This window comes from Eurosta solidaginis, chromosome 4 (assembly GCF_040869045.1).
Source record: "Eurosta solidaginis isolate ZX-2024a chromosome 4, ASM4086904v1, whole genome shotgun sequence".
Taxonomy (NCBI): domain Eukaryota; kingdom Metazoa; phylum Arthropoda; class Insecta; order Diptera; family Tephritidae; genus Eurosta; species Eurosta solidaginis.
In genome coordinates, this window is record NC_090322.1 from 187,346,976 (window position 1) to 187,365,461 (window position 18,486).

At 36.7% G+C, this 18,486-nt stretch overlaps 2 protein-coding genes across 5 annotated transcripts in view; one reads left to right on the top strand and one right to left on the bottom strand.

Annotated features, from left to right (window-relative positions):
• Positions 1–94: 94 nt before the first annotated feature.
• Positions 95–1,335, bottom strand: LOC137248619 (HIG1 domain family member 2A, mitochondrial). The gene is made up of 2 exons (XM_067779519.1): positions 1,095–1,335; positions 95–1,007 (listed from the first exon to the last, which is right to left on the bottom strand). Exons 1-2 carry the CDS (start codon positions 1,231–1,233, stop codon positions 844–846), a joined length of 303 nt encoding a protein of 100 aa, XP_067635620.1. The 5' UTR covers positions 1,234–1,335; the 3' UTR covers positions 95–843.
• Positions 1,336–8,626: 7,291 nt separating this feature from the next.
• The window catches only part of LOC137250780 (pneumococcal serine-rich repeat protein-like), a 75,644-nt gene continuing 65,784 nt past the window's right edge, over positions 8,627–18,486 (top strand). For 3 of the 4 annotated variants that reach the window (XM_067784250.1, XM_067784252.1, XM_067784253.1), the window contains exon 1: positions 8,627–9,056. The gene's annotated coding sequence lies outside the window, so the exon portion shown is untranslated. The remainder of the gene's footprint in view (positions 9,057–18,486) is intronic. The other variant, XM_067784251.1, reaches the window with a different exon arrangement.

Consider the following 18,486-nt stretch of genomic DNA (forward strand, 5'->3'; position numbering starts at 1 on the left):
TGCATTATATTTGTAGATGAAGACACAATTTGACCAATTCCATGTCAAATTTTGTCAAAAAATGTACGAGTTTCATCACTTAAGAGAAAATAACTCCGAGATAAAACGGTAACTTGCCGTTCTGCAAGTGGACCTTAAAGTTTATTGCTTATAAAAACATATATGCATACATATGTATATGAAAAGCGGTCATAGTCTAGAACAGGGGTTGACTGCTAAAACACGTCCAAAAATATTGAGAGGTGTTAAAAGACGCGTATATCTGAATCGACAATATCTAATCCGAAGGCGGAAAAGAAAAATTTTAACTCGTTCAAAAGATATTAATGAAAAACCGAAAAATAACCCCGGGTCCGACCGAAACCGGGGGTGAGATCCATAGCATTTTTGCGCAGAACATCTTTCTGCGTTGGCGGCTTTCGGCCGCGTTTATAAATAATTACCCTGACATATCCACCAATGGAGTGGGATCGAAATTAAATGCCAACAAAATCGCTTTGTACACAAAATTTGTTTCAGTGCACAACATTACAATGTGGAACCAACGCCTCTAACACCCCTTTCATTATGGTTCACCCCTGTTGAAACATCAGGTTTCCTTGGATTCCCGTTAGAGGATATGGATGGCAATCTGTTATCGGTCGCACCTATTGGGTGGGGCGAAGCACTGCTACAACAACAACAAAACCACATACAAATTTTCAACTGCAATAAATAAAAATTCTATTTTGCGTCTTCGGATTATTGTTGTCAAAGTCAATACGCGTCTTTTGACACCTCTCTCGATTAGCAGTCGACCGCTGTTCTATTCTTCTACTCTTCAGGCCGCCCAATCCATTGCCTTTATTTCTTATTATCATAAGTTGAGACAACACCGACAATTAATGCCACAACTGTGAATCCTTGTGCAGCGATACGAGTACGCATCATTAACTGTGACATACGTCGGTTGCCATTACGAAAACTGTGCAGTCCATAAGCCAAAGCTCCAACAGTGGCCAAACAACCTGGTCGCATTGAAATTTAATTAGGTTCGAAATTAATTTAGTTATATAATTTATGCAGTTAATAGCGTAGTATATTTAGGCACATACCAATTGGCACTACAGGATTTTCTTTTATTTTTCGAGTCAGCTTTTCTTTGAACGATTCTCCATGCAATGAGGCTAAGTCCTGTCGCATTTGTATCCAATCCAAATCCTCATCAGGTAGTGCGATGTCTTGTTTTCCCATTTTTAATAGAAATAAGTGAGTGCGTAGTCAAACAGCCCGTTTATTTGTTTGGCAAAATTCGTTTACCGTTTATAACGTTTCACAACATCGGAAAAACATATGGGAAGAAAACAAATCCATGCTGTTCGTTTGCCAACCTGAGCTCTCACCCGGTCGCCCAAAACAATTTTATTTGTGCTGCTGGAGTCTCCATGATAGTTTTCTTCGATTTCCCAATACTTTCTCAGTTGAAGATAAAATTATGAAATTAGCCGTGTTTTTTTACACGCGTATACGTTTCGTTTGCGCGTGAAAAAAAAATGCTTATCCTCTCTTAGTTAATGCTTAGGAGACCCATCTAGCGGCAGTGGTTAAATAACTAGATACAGCACAGGGTATACCGAAAAGCGGAGACACAACCTTCTGATGGCCATAGGGTATAACATATACATAGCTGAATCAGTTGCGATGAATTTTGGACACGCATAGAATACATAGAATTAGTGTAGAGGGTGAAACATAGACACATATTTCAGGCACATCTGAGTATAATGCGTATTGAAATTTAAGCTGGAGACATTGGTGCTTTATCGGTAACCGTATCGGTAACCTCTTAACAGCTGATTCGACCAACCTTATGAGAATCAATGCAATCGATTATTGGTGCCGCTAAGGTCGTAACCGTATCGTAGCCAACCAATTGGGGTATAGCTGGAGTCATTGGTGCCGTATGTCGTATCGCTGTATCCGTATCCCTAACGTAATCAGCTGTTTATCGTTACGACGGTAAACCAAAACCCAATTGGTTGGCTGCGATACGGTTACGACCTTAGCGGCACCAATAATCGATTGCATTGATTCTCATAAGGTTGGTCGAATCAGCTGTTAAAAGGTTACCGATACGGTTACCGATAAAGCACCAATGTTTCCAGCTTATAGCCGGAGTCATTGGCGCCGTATGTCGTATCGCTGTATCCGTATCCCTAACGTAATCAGCTGTTTATCGTTACGACGGTAAACCAAAACCCAATTGGTTGGCTACGATACGGTTACGACCTTAGCGGCACCAATAATCGATTGCATTGATTCTCATAAGGTTGGTCGAATCAGCTGTTAAAAGGTTACCGATACGGTTACCGATAAAGCACCAATGTCTTCAGCTTATGGTTTACCGTCGTAACGATAAACAGCTGATTACGTTAGGGATACGGATACAGCGATACGACATACGGCACCAATGACTCCAGCTTTAGTAGGACTAATTTTATGCGTAGCAATTTCAGAGGTGTATTTAAAGTTTGTCGCTTAGCAGTCCATATACGGTTTAAGCGTAAACGTATGTATATTGACGTGAAAAAAAAACACAACTATTGTTGCGCAAAAAATTAGTACTGCTAAATTTCAGTAAACATACTCAGCTGCAAATGAAATGTCCCCATGTTATTTATACACTGTACTCTACTCATATTAATTACACAATTCAACCTCTTTCCCATTGTACAGGTTTACAAGTATGATATGTATGAGAGGGAAACAATTTCCTTCCCTTTCTAACACACGGCAGTTTGACACTTCGGTCAGTGTCAAACTAGCGTGGAACCCAGTGGAACCTGCGTGGAACATGAGTTTTGACACTGAACGAAGTGTCAAAATTACCGGGGTTGCTTCGTCGAAAGCGACACAGGGAAGCAAAAAAGGGATCGGAATATCAGATGTGGGTTGCTGTGATGGTAAATTTTTTTGAACGAATTTAGTAGGAAATTTTAAGTGCACCCATATGGGTCCTTCAGAGGACGCGTAGTTATTTCAGTATTAAGAATACAAACACGGGAGTTAAGTTTTTCTACCCGTTCAAAAGTTCTCCGCGAAAAACAGTTTGAAACCGAGGTCGACTGCAATAACCCGTCCAAATAAGCGGAAAGAAAAATGAATAGACGCGTTTTGTCCTGTTGTCAATAGTCCGAAGAGAAAAAGTATTCGAATTATTGGAAGCGAGGCAAAAACGCGTCTATTAATACCTCCCCCGACGGTTTTGGTCGTGTTTTAGCAACGTCCCCGGTAATAAAGTATCACAATTTGTTAATTTATATTGTCCAAAATATATGGTTATTAAAGGGAGATGTAATTAAGTGCTCGTTTGAAAGTAAATAAGTATATTTCTTTGTAATATAAGAAAAAATAATTTTAAGCAGTTTTCGATAGCAGCTACTAAACTTTTTTTGGTTCTAAGAAGTACAACAGTGCCAAATAGCATCCACAAAAAAAACGAACAAGAACAAGCATTTTATCAGGTGAGCGTGGCTGTGTATGTGCGTGCTGCTACATATCCTACTTGTAGACCTGTACAATGCCTCTTTCCAACAATCACAATATGTATTAATTGGGCCGTTCCATTGGTTTATCGAGCTCTGGCTCTGGCTCAAATCTCAATGGAACGATCTGGATCAACTTTATGAGAGCTGGCAGCACTAATATAAAACATCTGTTTTGTAGAAAATAAGAAGAAACGTAAAAAAATTTTTAAGATACTGATAGAATTATTAACATTTAAATAGTTTCGCACGTAAGCAAACTATTTATTTTCTTCACATCATCTTCAAGTTGTTTACTCTTTCAGTGTTTTTGCTTTTAAATATGGCGAGATCTTTTATATATACACAAATGTACACGTATTTAGTTCAGTGCTACAATGGCTCAACTATATGGTTGGCTCATCTCACCAGCTGATTTTATTTTTTTCATTTCACTGGAGTAGGGATTGTCAGAAGGAAATGGCAAACTTGAAAAAAAACCAACGAATTTACAACATTTTCGGTAATAGTCTAGTTGAGGGGTCGACTGCTAATACGCTACCAAAAATATCGAGAGAGGTGTCAAAAGACGCGTATTAATCTCGAGAACAATAATCCGATGGCGGAAAAGAAAATTTTTATCCATGTCCGGAGATATTTGCAGTTGAAGTTAGCGATTTGCATGTGGTTGTTGTTGTGTTCGTACCCACAAAAAAATTTGTGCATCACCGTGGCGGTAGCCACGGTTATACCACACACCCGGACTTGGCATGGCGTAGCCCAGGGTTATTTTGTATAAGCGCGGCCGAAGGCCGCCAACTCAGAAAGGTGTTCTGCGCAAAAATACTATGGATCCCACCCCCGGTTTCGGAGGTACCCGTGGGTCTTTTTTCGGTTTTTCGTTAATATCTTTTGAACGAGTTAATATTTTTATTTTCCGCCTTCGGATTGTTAATACTGATGTCAAGACGCGTCCTTTGACACCTCTCTCGATATTTTTGGTAGCGTATTAGCAGTCGACCCCTCAACTAGACTATTACCACATTTTCTTACTACTTACAAATTCTGCTAAGTTTTATGTTTTCATTCCATTCCATTCGTCTAACACCAACACGCTAATTTTGGCAATGTGAACAAAGGTATGTTATTGTTGTAGAGATGAGCCAACCATATAGTTGAGCTATGAGTGCTACCAACTCAAAAGTGGTTAGCTGTCAAAAAATCTACTACAGAAAACGAAACGAACAGAACTGCTATACGGATCAGAAATTGAACCAGATAAATATCAGGATCACAACGTTGTTGTTGCATTTGCATGTTAAATTTCTATCCGTATCTCGCTGAATTCTCAATGGAACGTAACTAATATAAACTTCTTAAAAATGTGTAGAAAGTACACTACAAATAGATATCGAGCTGACGCCTAATATATCTATCCTTCAGGGCCAGGAAATAATTTCAATAACAACCCTGTAAGAACAGTGTCGATTAACTCCACAGCCCAAGCATTAACTGAATGACCTTCCAGCAAATGTGTCGTTGCAGAAATATATTGAAAGAAAATGTACTGAAACTAACATATACATACGTACTGTGAATATAGTGAAGTAAATAGCTACCCTGCTAAACAGCTGTCAGTCATTTGAGGCATCAATTGGCAGATATGGCTGATGGAGATTTACATCAGGGCGTAAAGCAAAGTTTCTATCAGGTTGTTAGAGGCGACATGACAAACCTGATGTAGACATTCTGTATACGTGTATGCATACACATACATACCATGGTTTTCCATACGAATAAAAGGAAAAATTTATGTGAGTGTATTAGTGATGTCAAAAATTCTGTTAATGTGTTGGAGTTTCCGTCAGCTCTGTTTAGCAGGGTGGTGAGTAGGATAGGTTAGGTGGTAGCTGCCCTGATAAGGATAGCTCACTTGGACAACGCGAAGGTCCGTTGTGATACCACATACACCAAAAATAAAGGTGACTTAGATCTAGCTACTTAGAGAATCGTAGCTAGTGGGTAACTGTGCAAAGAATATTTTGCCGTGTGTGTAGTGCCACTAGGTGTGTACTACAATTAACACTTCGATTTTATCCACCAAACTTCATTAAAAAAAATCGTTAATGGTGCAATCATGGCTCAGTTATATGGTTGGCTCATCTCATCAGCTGATTTTATTTATTTCATGGTCGATGGGATTGTCAAAAGGAGATGGCAAATTCAAAATGAAACCAACACTTTGGCAACATTTTCTTACAACATACAAAAACTGCTAAATTTTATATTTCCATTCCATACCATTCGGACCAACACCAACACGCAGCTTTTGACAATCTGAACTACCATATTTTGTTTTTGTACAGATGAGCCAACCATATACCCTACAAGAAACGCTGACAGTTTTACTAATATACTCGCACTTGTAATTGACAATGCTGATCCTGCGATGACGTAAACATTGATACTCAAATTTATGTATGTTCCTTTGTTCGCTCACGCATGTCCGCATGTTCCCGACGACAGCCTATAATCATGAAAAAGGACTCAAACTGGGGAAGCTTCGGACACCTGGTACAGAACAAAAGAACATACAGCAGATACCATTATGCATGTGAGACAGATACATAATTCTCCACGGAATTTTATGTATGCGAGAACAGTTTATCCGATTTAATCATGTTGCCACTACTGACTGTCATATGACAATCAAATGGTTATCACGGCTGTTTTGTTATTTTTTAAATTCCGCCATTTTCAACCTACGAAAACCATATAAAAAATAAGTTTAAAAAATGAAAAAGAGAGCATTTCAAAGCTCCATGCTAATAGAAAAAAAATCGAAAATAATATTAAAAAATACCAAAAGCTGTCGGAATGTATGGGGCGCACTCAAAAAATTGATACCAGAAAAATAATAGTGGTTAGTGGTGATTTATTTTTAAATGTGTTTCCGCATGAGGAAAGCGCTCTTCTGTTTTTTTGTTATTTTCTGAATTTAAATTGAACATTATGAACTCGAATTCTTATAAAACTATTTATTTTAAACAAATAAGAAACACGCATGCTTTTATCACGTACAAAATTAAAAACGTAATGAAATAAAGTAAATAAAAGCAAAAAGCATTGTTTCATTTTGCCGTGCATCGTATGTGGATTGCGAACGTGTATATTTTAAAACTCACAGTTACTGAATAGGGCCCCAGGAGTGCTCAACGTTATAGCTCCGTCACATAAGCAGTTTTTCATATAGATGAGTTTAACACATGGTTATGCATTATTAGTAGATTGCACGTATTTTTATGGAGAACGGTAGATTGAGCGACACTGTCGCAATCTGATAAGGAAAAGTAGCCAACTCCCAAATTTTGTTGCAAGCAAATCATAAGAATTTGCCATTTGTTTTAGCTAATGGTGTTGGCACACTTTCTTAGTGAAATTATTTTTCACACTCGTTGGTAGCTTTTCTAACATTTTCCGTAATTATAAACTGCAATATAACAAATATATACGACAAAAAACATTTTAGAAAGTATTTTTGTTATATGGGGAGAATGTTTATAAATAAGATTTGTATGTGAATGGGCAAAGCGAAATAAACTTGAATTGCCAAATCTGAAGTTTCTTCATATTTACATACGCAACATCTTGGCTGATTGTGGCGATGTTATTTAAATGCATAAACTTGTGTTAGACGCATTTATATGAAAAATGTTATTGTGCCGTGGCCTTTAGCAGTTGAGGCAAAGTAAAGGGCCCATTACTGATACTTAGCAATGACTTGACTTGGCGTAAACTTGCCAACTTAAGGCCTCATTACTGATACTTAGCATAGACTTGACTTGGTTTGAGAACTGTCACTTACAGTTCTGTTAAATGAACATTGCATGTTACTGATCACTCAAAACTTAGCAACACTTAACTTGACTTAGAAGTCTGTTTAATTTTGATTTTCTATGTAAGTTCTAAGTGACGTTTACATTTTGAGATGCCATTTGCTTGTTTCCATTTCATTTTGACATTTTGTCATACAAATTGACATTTATCGATTATGATGCCAGATTGTATGCACTAAGTGGAGTATAATCGTGGCTAAGTTGCCAAGTTTACGCCAAGTCAAGTCAAGTCTATGCTAAGTATCAGTAATTGGGCCTTTAGCCACGATTATACTCCTCTTAGCGCATAAAATCTGGCATCATAATCAATAAATGTCAATTTGTATGACAAAATGTCAAAATGAAATGGAAACAAACAAATGGCACCTCAAAATGTAAACGTCACTTAGAACTTACATAGAAAATCAAAATTCAACAGACTTCTAATTCAAGTTAAGTGTTGCCAAGTTTTGAGTAATCAGTAACATGCAATGTTCATTTAACAGAACTGTAAGTGACAGCTCTCAAGTCAAGTCAAGTCTATGCTAAGTATGAGTAATGGGCCCTTAAAAGCCGCGGTACAATGACATTTTTCATATAGATGCGTTTAATACGAGCTTATGCATTCCAATAACATCGCCACAATCAACCAAGATGTTGCGTTTGTAAATATGAAGGAACTTCAGACTTGGCAATTGAAGTTTATTACGCCTTGCACATTCACATACAAAATTTCGCGAAGCACATGCTCCCTATACAAAAAAAATACTTGCTAACATATTTTGTGTCGTATCCGATTGTTATATTGCAGTTTTCAATTGCGAGAAATGTTAGAAATTTTACCAACCACTGGGGAAAAATAATTTCACTTGAAGAGTGTTACCACCCTTAGCCAAATATCAAATTCTTCTTCTTATGATTTGCTTGGAACAAAATTTGGGAGTTGGCTACTTTTCAATATCAGATGGCGCCAGTGTCGCTCATTCTACCGTTCTCCATAAAAATACGTGCAATCTACTCATAATGCATAAGCATGTGTTAAACTCATCTATATGAAAAACTGCTTATGTGTCGGAGCTATAAGCGTCAAAACAACGCAAACGAAAAATCTGCAACGGCCTTTATTTGTTCAAAGTACTGCCAATGAGAAAATGGCTACACTGCTCAGAAACGGACGCCATCAATAGACCTTTGGAGAGTTTAAGTCACTTTGTAGAGTTTTCGTCGGTTTCCTCGTTTATCGTTCGTGTAGTTCGTTTGTCGTGCAATTTCTCTAAAAAATTTTCATTTCCTCGTCTTGTGCGCAGAAAATTATAAAATTTTCCCATTAAAAGTGAATAAACTTTAATAAAGTGGGCATAATAATAAAGTAGACATAATGAGCTATAAGTGTGTATAAGAACTATTTGTTTTTCGCAATTATTTTTACAAGAAAATTGTATGTGAAAAAAACGGAAAATAATTTTTGGGTCGTTGCCGCAGTAGTAGTTGGCAAAAGAAATACGAAGAGGAGAAGCAAAGAACAGAAAAAAAATTCATGCCAGAGGTGAAGAGGTTTTAAGAAATATGCATAACTGTTAAAAGTAAAATATTAAGAAGTAACTTTTAAAGTTTGCGAAACACTTTTTAACGGCAAACTAATTAAAGCATTTTTTGGAAGATAGGGCGCTTTATTAAAGTAAGTGAAATAGTGTTTTATACGATACATTTATATCTATATGTATATATATATCTATATATATATATGAGTGCGTAGGATATGTTTTATTGTAAGACCCCTTGAAGAGTAGCGGGAGAAACGCAAGATATTAAGGTAAGAGCGCGGTCATTGCCGGCAGTTCGAGGTTTTGTAATTTGTACAATACGGCCCAGTCAACGTAGCAAATGCGACAGCGGCTGGAATCGGTCCAGAAACAATTTTTGCTTTTCGCTTTAAAACACTTACCATGGGATCCTTCTAAAAATCTTCCCCCCTATTGCAGCCGGTTAAAACTAATACAGCTGCCCACATTGCAGACCCGTAGAGAGATGCTTGGTGTCTTATTGTTAAATTAATAAGAGGGTCAATAAACAGTCCATTTTTGCTAGGTGAAATTAAGTTTAACGTTCCTATTAGGCCATCTAGACATTTTCAATCAGTTTTTGTAGCTACATGCTGGTCGAATTATGAAATGCACGAACCACTTCGCTTTTTTTGTGTCGTGATTTTAATAAACACTAAAAATTTAGACGTCTGCGACTCGTTTCTTGGTATTAAAAAAAAAACCTTTTAACTACATTAAATTTGAAATGAAGCAAAGAACGCTAAACCGTGATATACTGTTCAACCCTCTGTTTCAAATATGAAGTACCAGTTACTTGAAACTTGTTTGCAAAATTGCGTTGTGATCATTATTTTTATATGTATGCAATCAAATTTACCCTGTATAAATTCTATTCTGTGTTTATTTTATCGAGTATTAATTTGCTTTATTGTCAATTTCATAAATTATTATTTAATAGCTCCTTCATGAGTACTTTTTAACACATTTACAACATTTTAACTTTTGCTTTTAAGTTTTTTATTGAAATTTCCAAGCCTTTATTAAATACTGTTTAAATATTACTTTAAAATTGATGACTGCTTATGTTGTTCATATCGTGTATTACATCTGAGAATTAAGTGTCGGTATATTTGGTCTGTATATGTAATTGTTTAATTTGTAATCTGATAAATAAATAAATAAATACAGAGTAAGCATTGCTTGACTGCAGCATTCGTTATCCCCAATTAGCCGAATTGTAACACCATTCAGTAAGGCCAGCGAAAGCAGCACGCTGTCTATCTATGGTATGCATCCACAGCGCGCTCCAATGTTATTTTGGTGCCACCGCCTCCATTTTTCATTTTCCTTTACTTGATTTTTTGTTAATTTTATATTGCCTTTTTCGTCTGGATGGCTGTGATGTTACTGCTGCTGCCCCATTATCATTTGATTTCTATTTTTTTTCTGTACATACGTCTTCTATCAACGGCAAAAGGAAAAATAAGGAGGAAGAATAATCGGGTTTGTATATAAAACAACAATAGTAAATGATTTATTGATGTTATGCCGGATTTTGGATACAAATCGGTCAGTTTGTTTTTGAATTGAGAATGTAGGTAGTATGTGTATAAGCTTAGTACGTATGTAGTATGTGCTCGTATGTACCTGAGAATGAGGGCGCATGCCTTTACGGCTGTGGATGGCGAAACATACAGATAAATAAGGAATGCATTTGTGGTAAGAGTATAGGCAAAAGTACAGTAAAAACTTGGGGAAAGGTAAATCATACAGAATTCGAGGTTAAAATAGTGTTAAATATTTATAACAACAAACACGGTAAAAATAACGTTGGAGAAATAGTAAAATGTAACATCCCACCCGGCGAATCCTGTTACAAACATGAATGTATTATACACATATTTCGCGGTCGAGCCTCACTACACAGAAATAAGGGGTGCGATGACCCAGATTTTTCGACGTGGTCCTACAAAATTTTTCCAGAGAAGGCGTGACTGAATGTATCATACACATTTTTAGCAGGCGAGGCTCTGGCGACCCCAAGCAGTCATGGAACTAGGGGATGGAGGGCGGGATGGCCTAGAAGGTTTAATGTAGTCACATAAATCGTTCCCGAGATGGTCGGGCTAGTACCTTAATGGGGCTTTGCTACTGTAACGTACCGGATCTATAGCCGGACCACTAACATCGATAATACTCCCCAAAACCTTTGGGGGTGTCTTGTCGGTCGTACAACAATAACAATCGGGCCGACACGCTCAGTTAGGACCGTTTTTAAAAATGCATTTCCATTTGAATTTACCATCAACTCTTTTTGGAGATGTTTTTATCATGAGCTCTACTGTCTCCACTATATTTTAACTTTTTTTTTTCAGTTTTCGGGCATTCTTATTGTGTAGTTTTGTTTCACACTATAAGAAAGGCTTTGCCGTGCCTAATCGGTACGTAAAGGATTAAATAGGGTTATACGAAATTAATAGTCCTTGGTCAAATAAGAGCCGAAGACAGTATAATACATAAGTCCGATTGTCGTGTAGAGAATCTTGCCAAAGATTTTGGAGAAACTAACACAACTAAGATTCAAATCACCTTCTCGGTAACAGTTTTGTATGTCTACGTTGAACAAATAGGTCATCATACCCCCTCTTTCTGTATGGACAGGCTCGCCCGCCAAATATGTGTACAAGATAGATAGATAGATAGATAGATAGATAGATAGATTAGATTAGCATTCGAGCATTTGCAACATTAAAGCTCTATCAAACTCAAATAAATTACAAAGTTATACATCCGCGGTCAAAATCTTAGTAGTGGACATACTTAAAAATGAATGGATTTTAAAAGTCTCTGAACTCGCTTCTATAAAAAAAATTTATTGTTCCCACTTGTATAGCCCAAATATCTAACAAATCAAATAGTAAAAAAAATTTCAACTTTCATTTTATTTAAATAAGATAAACAAATATTTAGAAAGTAACAAATGGTAATTAAATTTTGATACCACCTTTATATAATGGTGGTATTATTATTATTATTTTTAAATTTTTTTTCAAGTAGTGCAATAAAAATTGGACGGCCCTCATAATCCGGTCATGGGTTTAAAGGTAGTCGGGTGGGAACTATTTTGGTACTTAGCTAAACTAGGTCGGTATATCAAACGGAGAAGGAAAAGTAGAGGAAGATGGAGAGAAAAGGATGTAAGAGGATAATGTAGAGTGAGTAAAAATAATAGCTTGAGAAAAAGCAGAAAGAAGAGGGTAATATGAAGAGTAGGAATAACATTAGGATTATATTAAGAGTAAAATTGGGAGTGAGCTTTGAATAGGAATATGAGATGGAATAGTAAGAGAAAATCAAAGGAAGAATAAAAGAGAAAAGGAAATTGAGTGACAGCGGTGGATATATAGAAAAAGGCGGAAGTATGTCTGACGGGTTTAATAATAAGGCTGGAATTATATCATGGTAAACACGTGGTAAGGTCTAGGCGTACTATTTAAAATAATGATATTATAAGCAAAAACCTTGTTTTTGGCATCTGATAAATCTATAAGCTTGGTTTTTAGAAGTAAAGTTCCTATTAAATCTGCTGCTATATATTTGTATTCACCTTCTGTTTAATTATCCGTTTTCAGATCCCCGTTTAAAACCTTCAGTTACGTTAGTTATGTTAATGTCAACGGTCTGTTTCAATAATCCTTGCTTGTTGACAATGTAATGCTCTGAAAATCAAGGCATGCAGTTCCGTTGCCTTAAAGGCCACTTCCTCTCAGAAGCTCAATTATGATGCATGCAAATAATGTCACGGGAATTAACTCCAAAATTGGAAGTAATGCACCTGGCTTACTTCATATACAAAAATGAAATAACGTCAGTTGGCAAAAGGAAATGCAGATCACAAGCGTTATTTTCCTGCAAGATTTTATTATTTCAGAAAGGCGTGAGTTTTATTTTTTATGATACTGAAAAAAAGTAATGTTGCAGAAAAAAATTCAAGAAGAAATTTTTATCTATGCGAGTAATGTCAGATATGACTCCATTTTGTAATATTGACTTCACCCGTCACGGTTATTGCATCCATTGTGAATTCATACAAGTGAAAATTCTTTCTATTCCTCCATTGCCATACCTAACTGTCAAATAATAACTGACAGGGAGAACGCCTGTCGTGAATGGCCAGGGAATGGAAGAAAGGTTTGTTTTTTGCTCGCGGTTATTAAATTGAAGTGCCATGAATTGCTCATTTGTGTTTCAAATCAGCTTTTCTTTTAAATGTGGTTGCAGAAAATCAGACTACATATTAATATTAATTTCTAAAATCTAGTTAATAGATTAAATGTGAGCAGCCAAGTTAAGCAAACATGTTAAAATATGTAAATAATGCAATATAACAGTCGTCTACAAAAATGTTTGAAAAACACTATTGAGCAAATGATTTTTTAAGTAATCGAACAGCCATTTAACAGGTGTCAAAGCTGTTTACTATTGTGAACGTTTTTGTCAAACATTCGCCACTTGTATGAATTCACAATGGGTTTCCCATTTTCCACAAGGGTTTGGAGAGTGATATACAATTTTTTTTTTTAAATCAAAAAACCATGGCCGCCAAGTAGAGAGAATGGTTCATTGTGAATTCATTCAAGTGGCGAATGTTTGAAAAAAAAAAAACCCGTGCGGTATACTACCGATCCGAATGCGTCTTCCCACCGGTTTCTGTTTAGAAAGGCCAATTGGTCTTTACTAATCGACGAAGTCTCTAAAATAAAGTGGCCTGAGTACGACGGAGATATTGAAGCGAGCTCCGTCCATTTCACCAACGTTTTACATGCGATATTCCTCAAATGTGTGCCTTTTTCCAAAACCTCCTCAGCATCTCCAGCTACTGCTTGGAGCTCTAGAGAACTTAATTATATAAAAAACAAAAAAACACGCTTCTTCAAGCGTTTCAAATTATCTGGCTCGAATAGTGACTATGCTGCATACTCCATCTTGCGCCTTAAGTACAACAGGCTACAGATAAGATGCTATAAGAATTATCTGATCAAGATTAAGCATCGGATCTCTTCCAATCCAAAAACATTTTATTCCTTCGTCCACTCCAAAAGAAAAATTAAAGGGTTTCCTTCTGTAATGAAGTATAACGATCGGATTTCCAGTATTGATTCCGAGATTGCAAATATGTTTGCTGACTTTTTTAAATCTAATTACTCGACTATCCCTGACTCCCCTCCGGTGGATTATCAATACATGTTACCTTCGCTTAACTCAGTAGGTATCCCATATATTCATACAGATGAGGTACTAAGGCATCTGGAAAGTCTGAAAATTTCCTACTCCAGTGGACCTGATGAAATACCATCTATTGTGCTCAGAATTTGCGCTCAATTTCTTTGTCAACCCCTTACCTGCTTATTTAATGCCTCTTTGAGGCAAGGGATATTCCCTAAGAAGTGGAAGGAGTCGTTTATAATACCACTTTATAAAAGTGGGAGTAGATCTTGTGTCACAAACTATAGAGGAATAGCCAAACTTTGTGCTATTCCAAAACTATTTGAATCAGTTGTCACAAATCAACTGGCTTTTGCAGTATCTTCGGCAGTGGACCTGTCTCAACATGGCTTTTGCAAGGGTAAGTCCATTGTGTCTAACTTGCTGGAGTTCACAACCCTCGTATCCAATAACTTAAGGACGAACTGCGAAGTTGATGTCATTTACACTGATTTCAGTAAGGCGTTTGACAAAGTTTCCCATTCCTTACTCCTACTAAAACTCGATCGATTGGGTTTTCCATCACGGCTTCTCTCTTGGGTCTCTTCGTACTTGGTAGGTAGAAAGCAAACCGTTGTGTTTAACAATTGTTTGTCTGAATTCATCAATGTATCTTCTGGAGTTCCACAGGGCAGTCACCTTGGTCCAGTGTTGTTTCTGCTCTTCATTAATGACCTCCCAAATGTTTTGAAGCGCTGCATACCGCTGATGTACGCTGACGATGTCAAACTGGTTATGCCCATTCGCTCACCTGAAGATAGGGCACTTCTTCAATTGGATCTGAATAATCTGGTTGAGTGGTGTGACGTGAACGTCATGTCACTAAATTTACCGAAGTGCAAGTTTATGTGTTTTACGAGGAAATCTTTTAAAACCTATCAGTACATGATAGGCGATTATATCATTAAGCAAGTCACAAACTTTACTGATCTTGGCGTTATAATGGACCCTAAACTGGACTTCAAATTACATATCGAATCGTGTGTGAATAGGGCTAGAGGCACTTTGGCTTTCGTAAAAAGGTGGTCAAAGGAATTCAATGACCCCTATGTCACTAAAACTCTTTTTTTATCGTTAGTAAGACCTATATTGGAATATGCTTCCATTATCTGGAACCCGCGTTATCAGGTTCATAGCGACAAATTGGAATCGGTCCAGAAGCAATTTTTGCTCTTTGCTTTAAATCATTTGCCCTGGGATCCATCAAGGAACCTACCGCCCTATTGCAGCCGGTTAAAACTTACAGCTGCCTTCACCACAGAGCCGTAGGGAGATGCTTGGCGTTTTATTTATGGTAAAACTATTAAGGAGGATGATAAAGAGTCCATTTCTGCTTGGCGAGGTGATGTTTAATGTCCCTTTTAGGCCCTCTCGGTATTTTAAACCGCTATATTTAAATACATATAGATCGAATTTTCAAATGCATGAACCTCTTCGTTGTCTGTGTCAAGATTTCAATAATCACTGCAATAGTATTGATACTTGCGACACACTTTACAGTATAAAAAAATATATACTCACTGCCTTGAACTCATAACTGTTTCAAAATCACATGTTAAACTAAATCGGTTACCTGCTCCAGTTACTTTGAGTGGGTGGCTTGGAATCACGTCCTTTCCAACTTCCCACACATCGCGGCCCTACTCATTGTGTGTTAAATATACATCAGCTGCTCGAAATCACGTCCATTCCGACAGCACTAATAATCAATAGTTACTTTGGGCGGGTGGCTTGGAATCACGTCCTTTCCAACCTCCCACACATCACTGTCCTACTCATTGTGTGTTAATATACATCAGCTGCTGGAAATCACGTCCATTCCGACAGCACTAATAATCAATAGTTACTTTGGGCGGGTGGCTAGGAATCACGTCCTTTCCAACCTCCCACACATCGCAGCCCTTCTATTGTGTGTTAAATATACATCAGCTGCTCGAAATCACGTCCATTTCGACAGCACTGATAATCAATTCCGTTGCTCGGCATCACAGTCCATCCCGACAACTGATTCAATAATATATGTATATACATATTTTATTTTATTTTATTTTATATACATATGTTCATTCATTAATTCATATTTAGTCTGATTGATTGTAAAATTTGTAGACTAACAAATAAATAAATAAATAAATAAATAGTAAGCAGCCTGGATCACCTATTAATCGCTGTTCGATTACTTAAATCATTTGCTAAATGTGACCCGGTCTATGAAAGGTAGCTTATGACTAAAAAAACAGCTGTTTCTCGGAATTTCTTTTTTGAGTCATAAGCCACCCTTTCCGGGTCACAAATACTGTTTTTGAACATTTTTGTAGACGACTGGTACATTGAACTATTTACATATTTTAAAAAGTTTGCTTAACTGTATGTTCATTTTTTCTATATTAACAAGATTTAAAAAATGAATGAATATGTATTCTGATTTTCTGTAGACACATTTAAAAATAAATTGATTTGAAACACAAATGGGCAATTTATGGCGCTTCAATTTTTTATAGCCGCATTTTTTCATTCTCTGGCCCTTCGCGGCTGTCGTTCTCCCTGACAGCTATTACTTGCCATGTAGATATGGCAATGGAGGAATAGAAATATTTTTCATTTGTGTGAATTCACAATGGAATAGATTTAACTTCTACCTTAAAACAAATACATTTTAAGAATTCGAGTAGTACAATAAGAATAACCGTCCATCGTCTGAAAAACGATTTTTCGAAAGTTGAAACTTTGCCAAACTAAAATACATACGCGCACAAAAATTAAATTATTGATCAAGACCATCACAAACAATAATCGCCTAAGTCATATTATTTTTAGATGCGACTTTGGCGATTATTGCTTATGAACACAGATAAAAAATTACCCTGGTCGGTTCACCAATGTGGTGGGATCAAAACTTAAATCCCTGCAAAATCCCTTTGTACACACAATTGTTTTACAACACCCACTTGAAAATTACCAACTTTAACTTATATCTCTGGAATGAAAAAAAATTTTCAAAATCTGCTTTCGTTTTCGTGGCGGGGCCTTTTGGCACCCGATATAATATTTAAAAATCAATCTCAGAAAAAAGGAAATCAAAAAATAAACAAAGTAAAATATTTAAATTTGTTTTTGAGAAAAAAATTTATATATATGTGTGCAGGTGAGAAATTTGAAATTTTTTTATTGAGGAGACGGTTTTATCTCTTGTAGTTGTTTTTATCCTGTTGTTGTTTTTATCATCTATTAAATAAAGTAATAGTGATCTTAAGTTCTCTCTCTTCTGTAGGAGTTATTGCGTCAAATGAAAAAAATATTTAACATTTTGATCTAAAAATTGTTTGAATTTTCCATTAATTTTTTCGTTTGAAAAATTATGTACATATATACATATAGTATAGAGCTGAAGTACCAAAATCATATATCTACATATGTATATTAGACTGTGTAGATTTATTAACCGATATCGCGCCATCGATTTTTCGATAGGATTTGGGCTCTGGAAAAAATGCTACATATTCGTAAAAAACAATTAAGAGATCGATAACATTGACGCCTTCTGCTGTTTGTGGAGTTTGCCAGTGCTTTAAGGCTCTTAGCTCTGACGAAAGGCGACGCCGGTGCGACAAGAGCTATGGACTGGCGTTAAGCAACTCTTCGAATATTTTCGAACAAAATTCAAGGTATAAACATTTTATTGACTTTACAGCTCAGATTATCCGAAAAAGATGGGCATTCCGTATAACGACTACTGCAGAAGCTGCAAAGATCCAAATGCCAGGGAGACAGTAGAACACTTTATGTGTAAATGCCCGGTTCTAGCGACTAAGGTTCCTTGGAACCCCGTTTCTAGAAGAACTCAGAGGTTTATCTGTGGTAGCAAATCCGAATACCCTTAATTTTATCAACAACTCTGGCTGGTTGTAGTATATGGACCGTAACATTCCGTAGGTTTTAGGCGAGTTACATGGCATCAAAATGGCTTTAAATAGCTACTTGGGCGACCAGAGTCGCAGCCATTTCACCTACGTACCCTACCTTACAGCGCAGACAAGTGCTTTCAAGGCGCATTTGTTTCTCACTGCGTTTTTTGCACCTTGACAGTCGCAAGCGCCTTAAGAGCCAAAAGTATTTCCAGATGCATCGCCTATATACGTTAATAAAAAGCCATTGCATTCAAGTGAATGCAGTTATATAGTAGAAATATACCTCGAAGAAACTTCTTCGAATACTGAAATACTCATCTGGTGTTGATTTTTATACACTGTGGCCTCTGTTTGGCTAACAAGTACTTTACTTCTCAATTACCTCCACAGT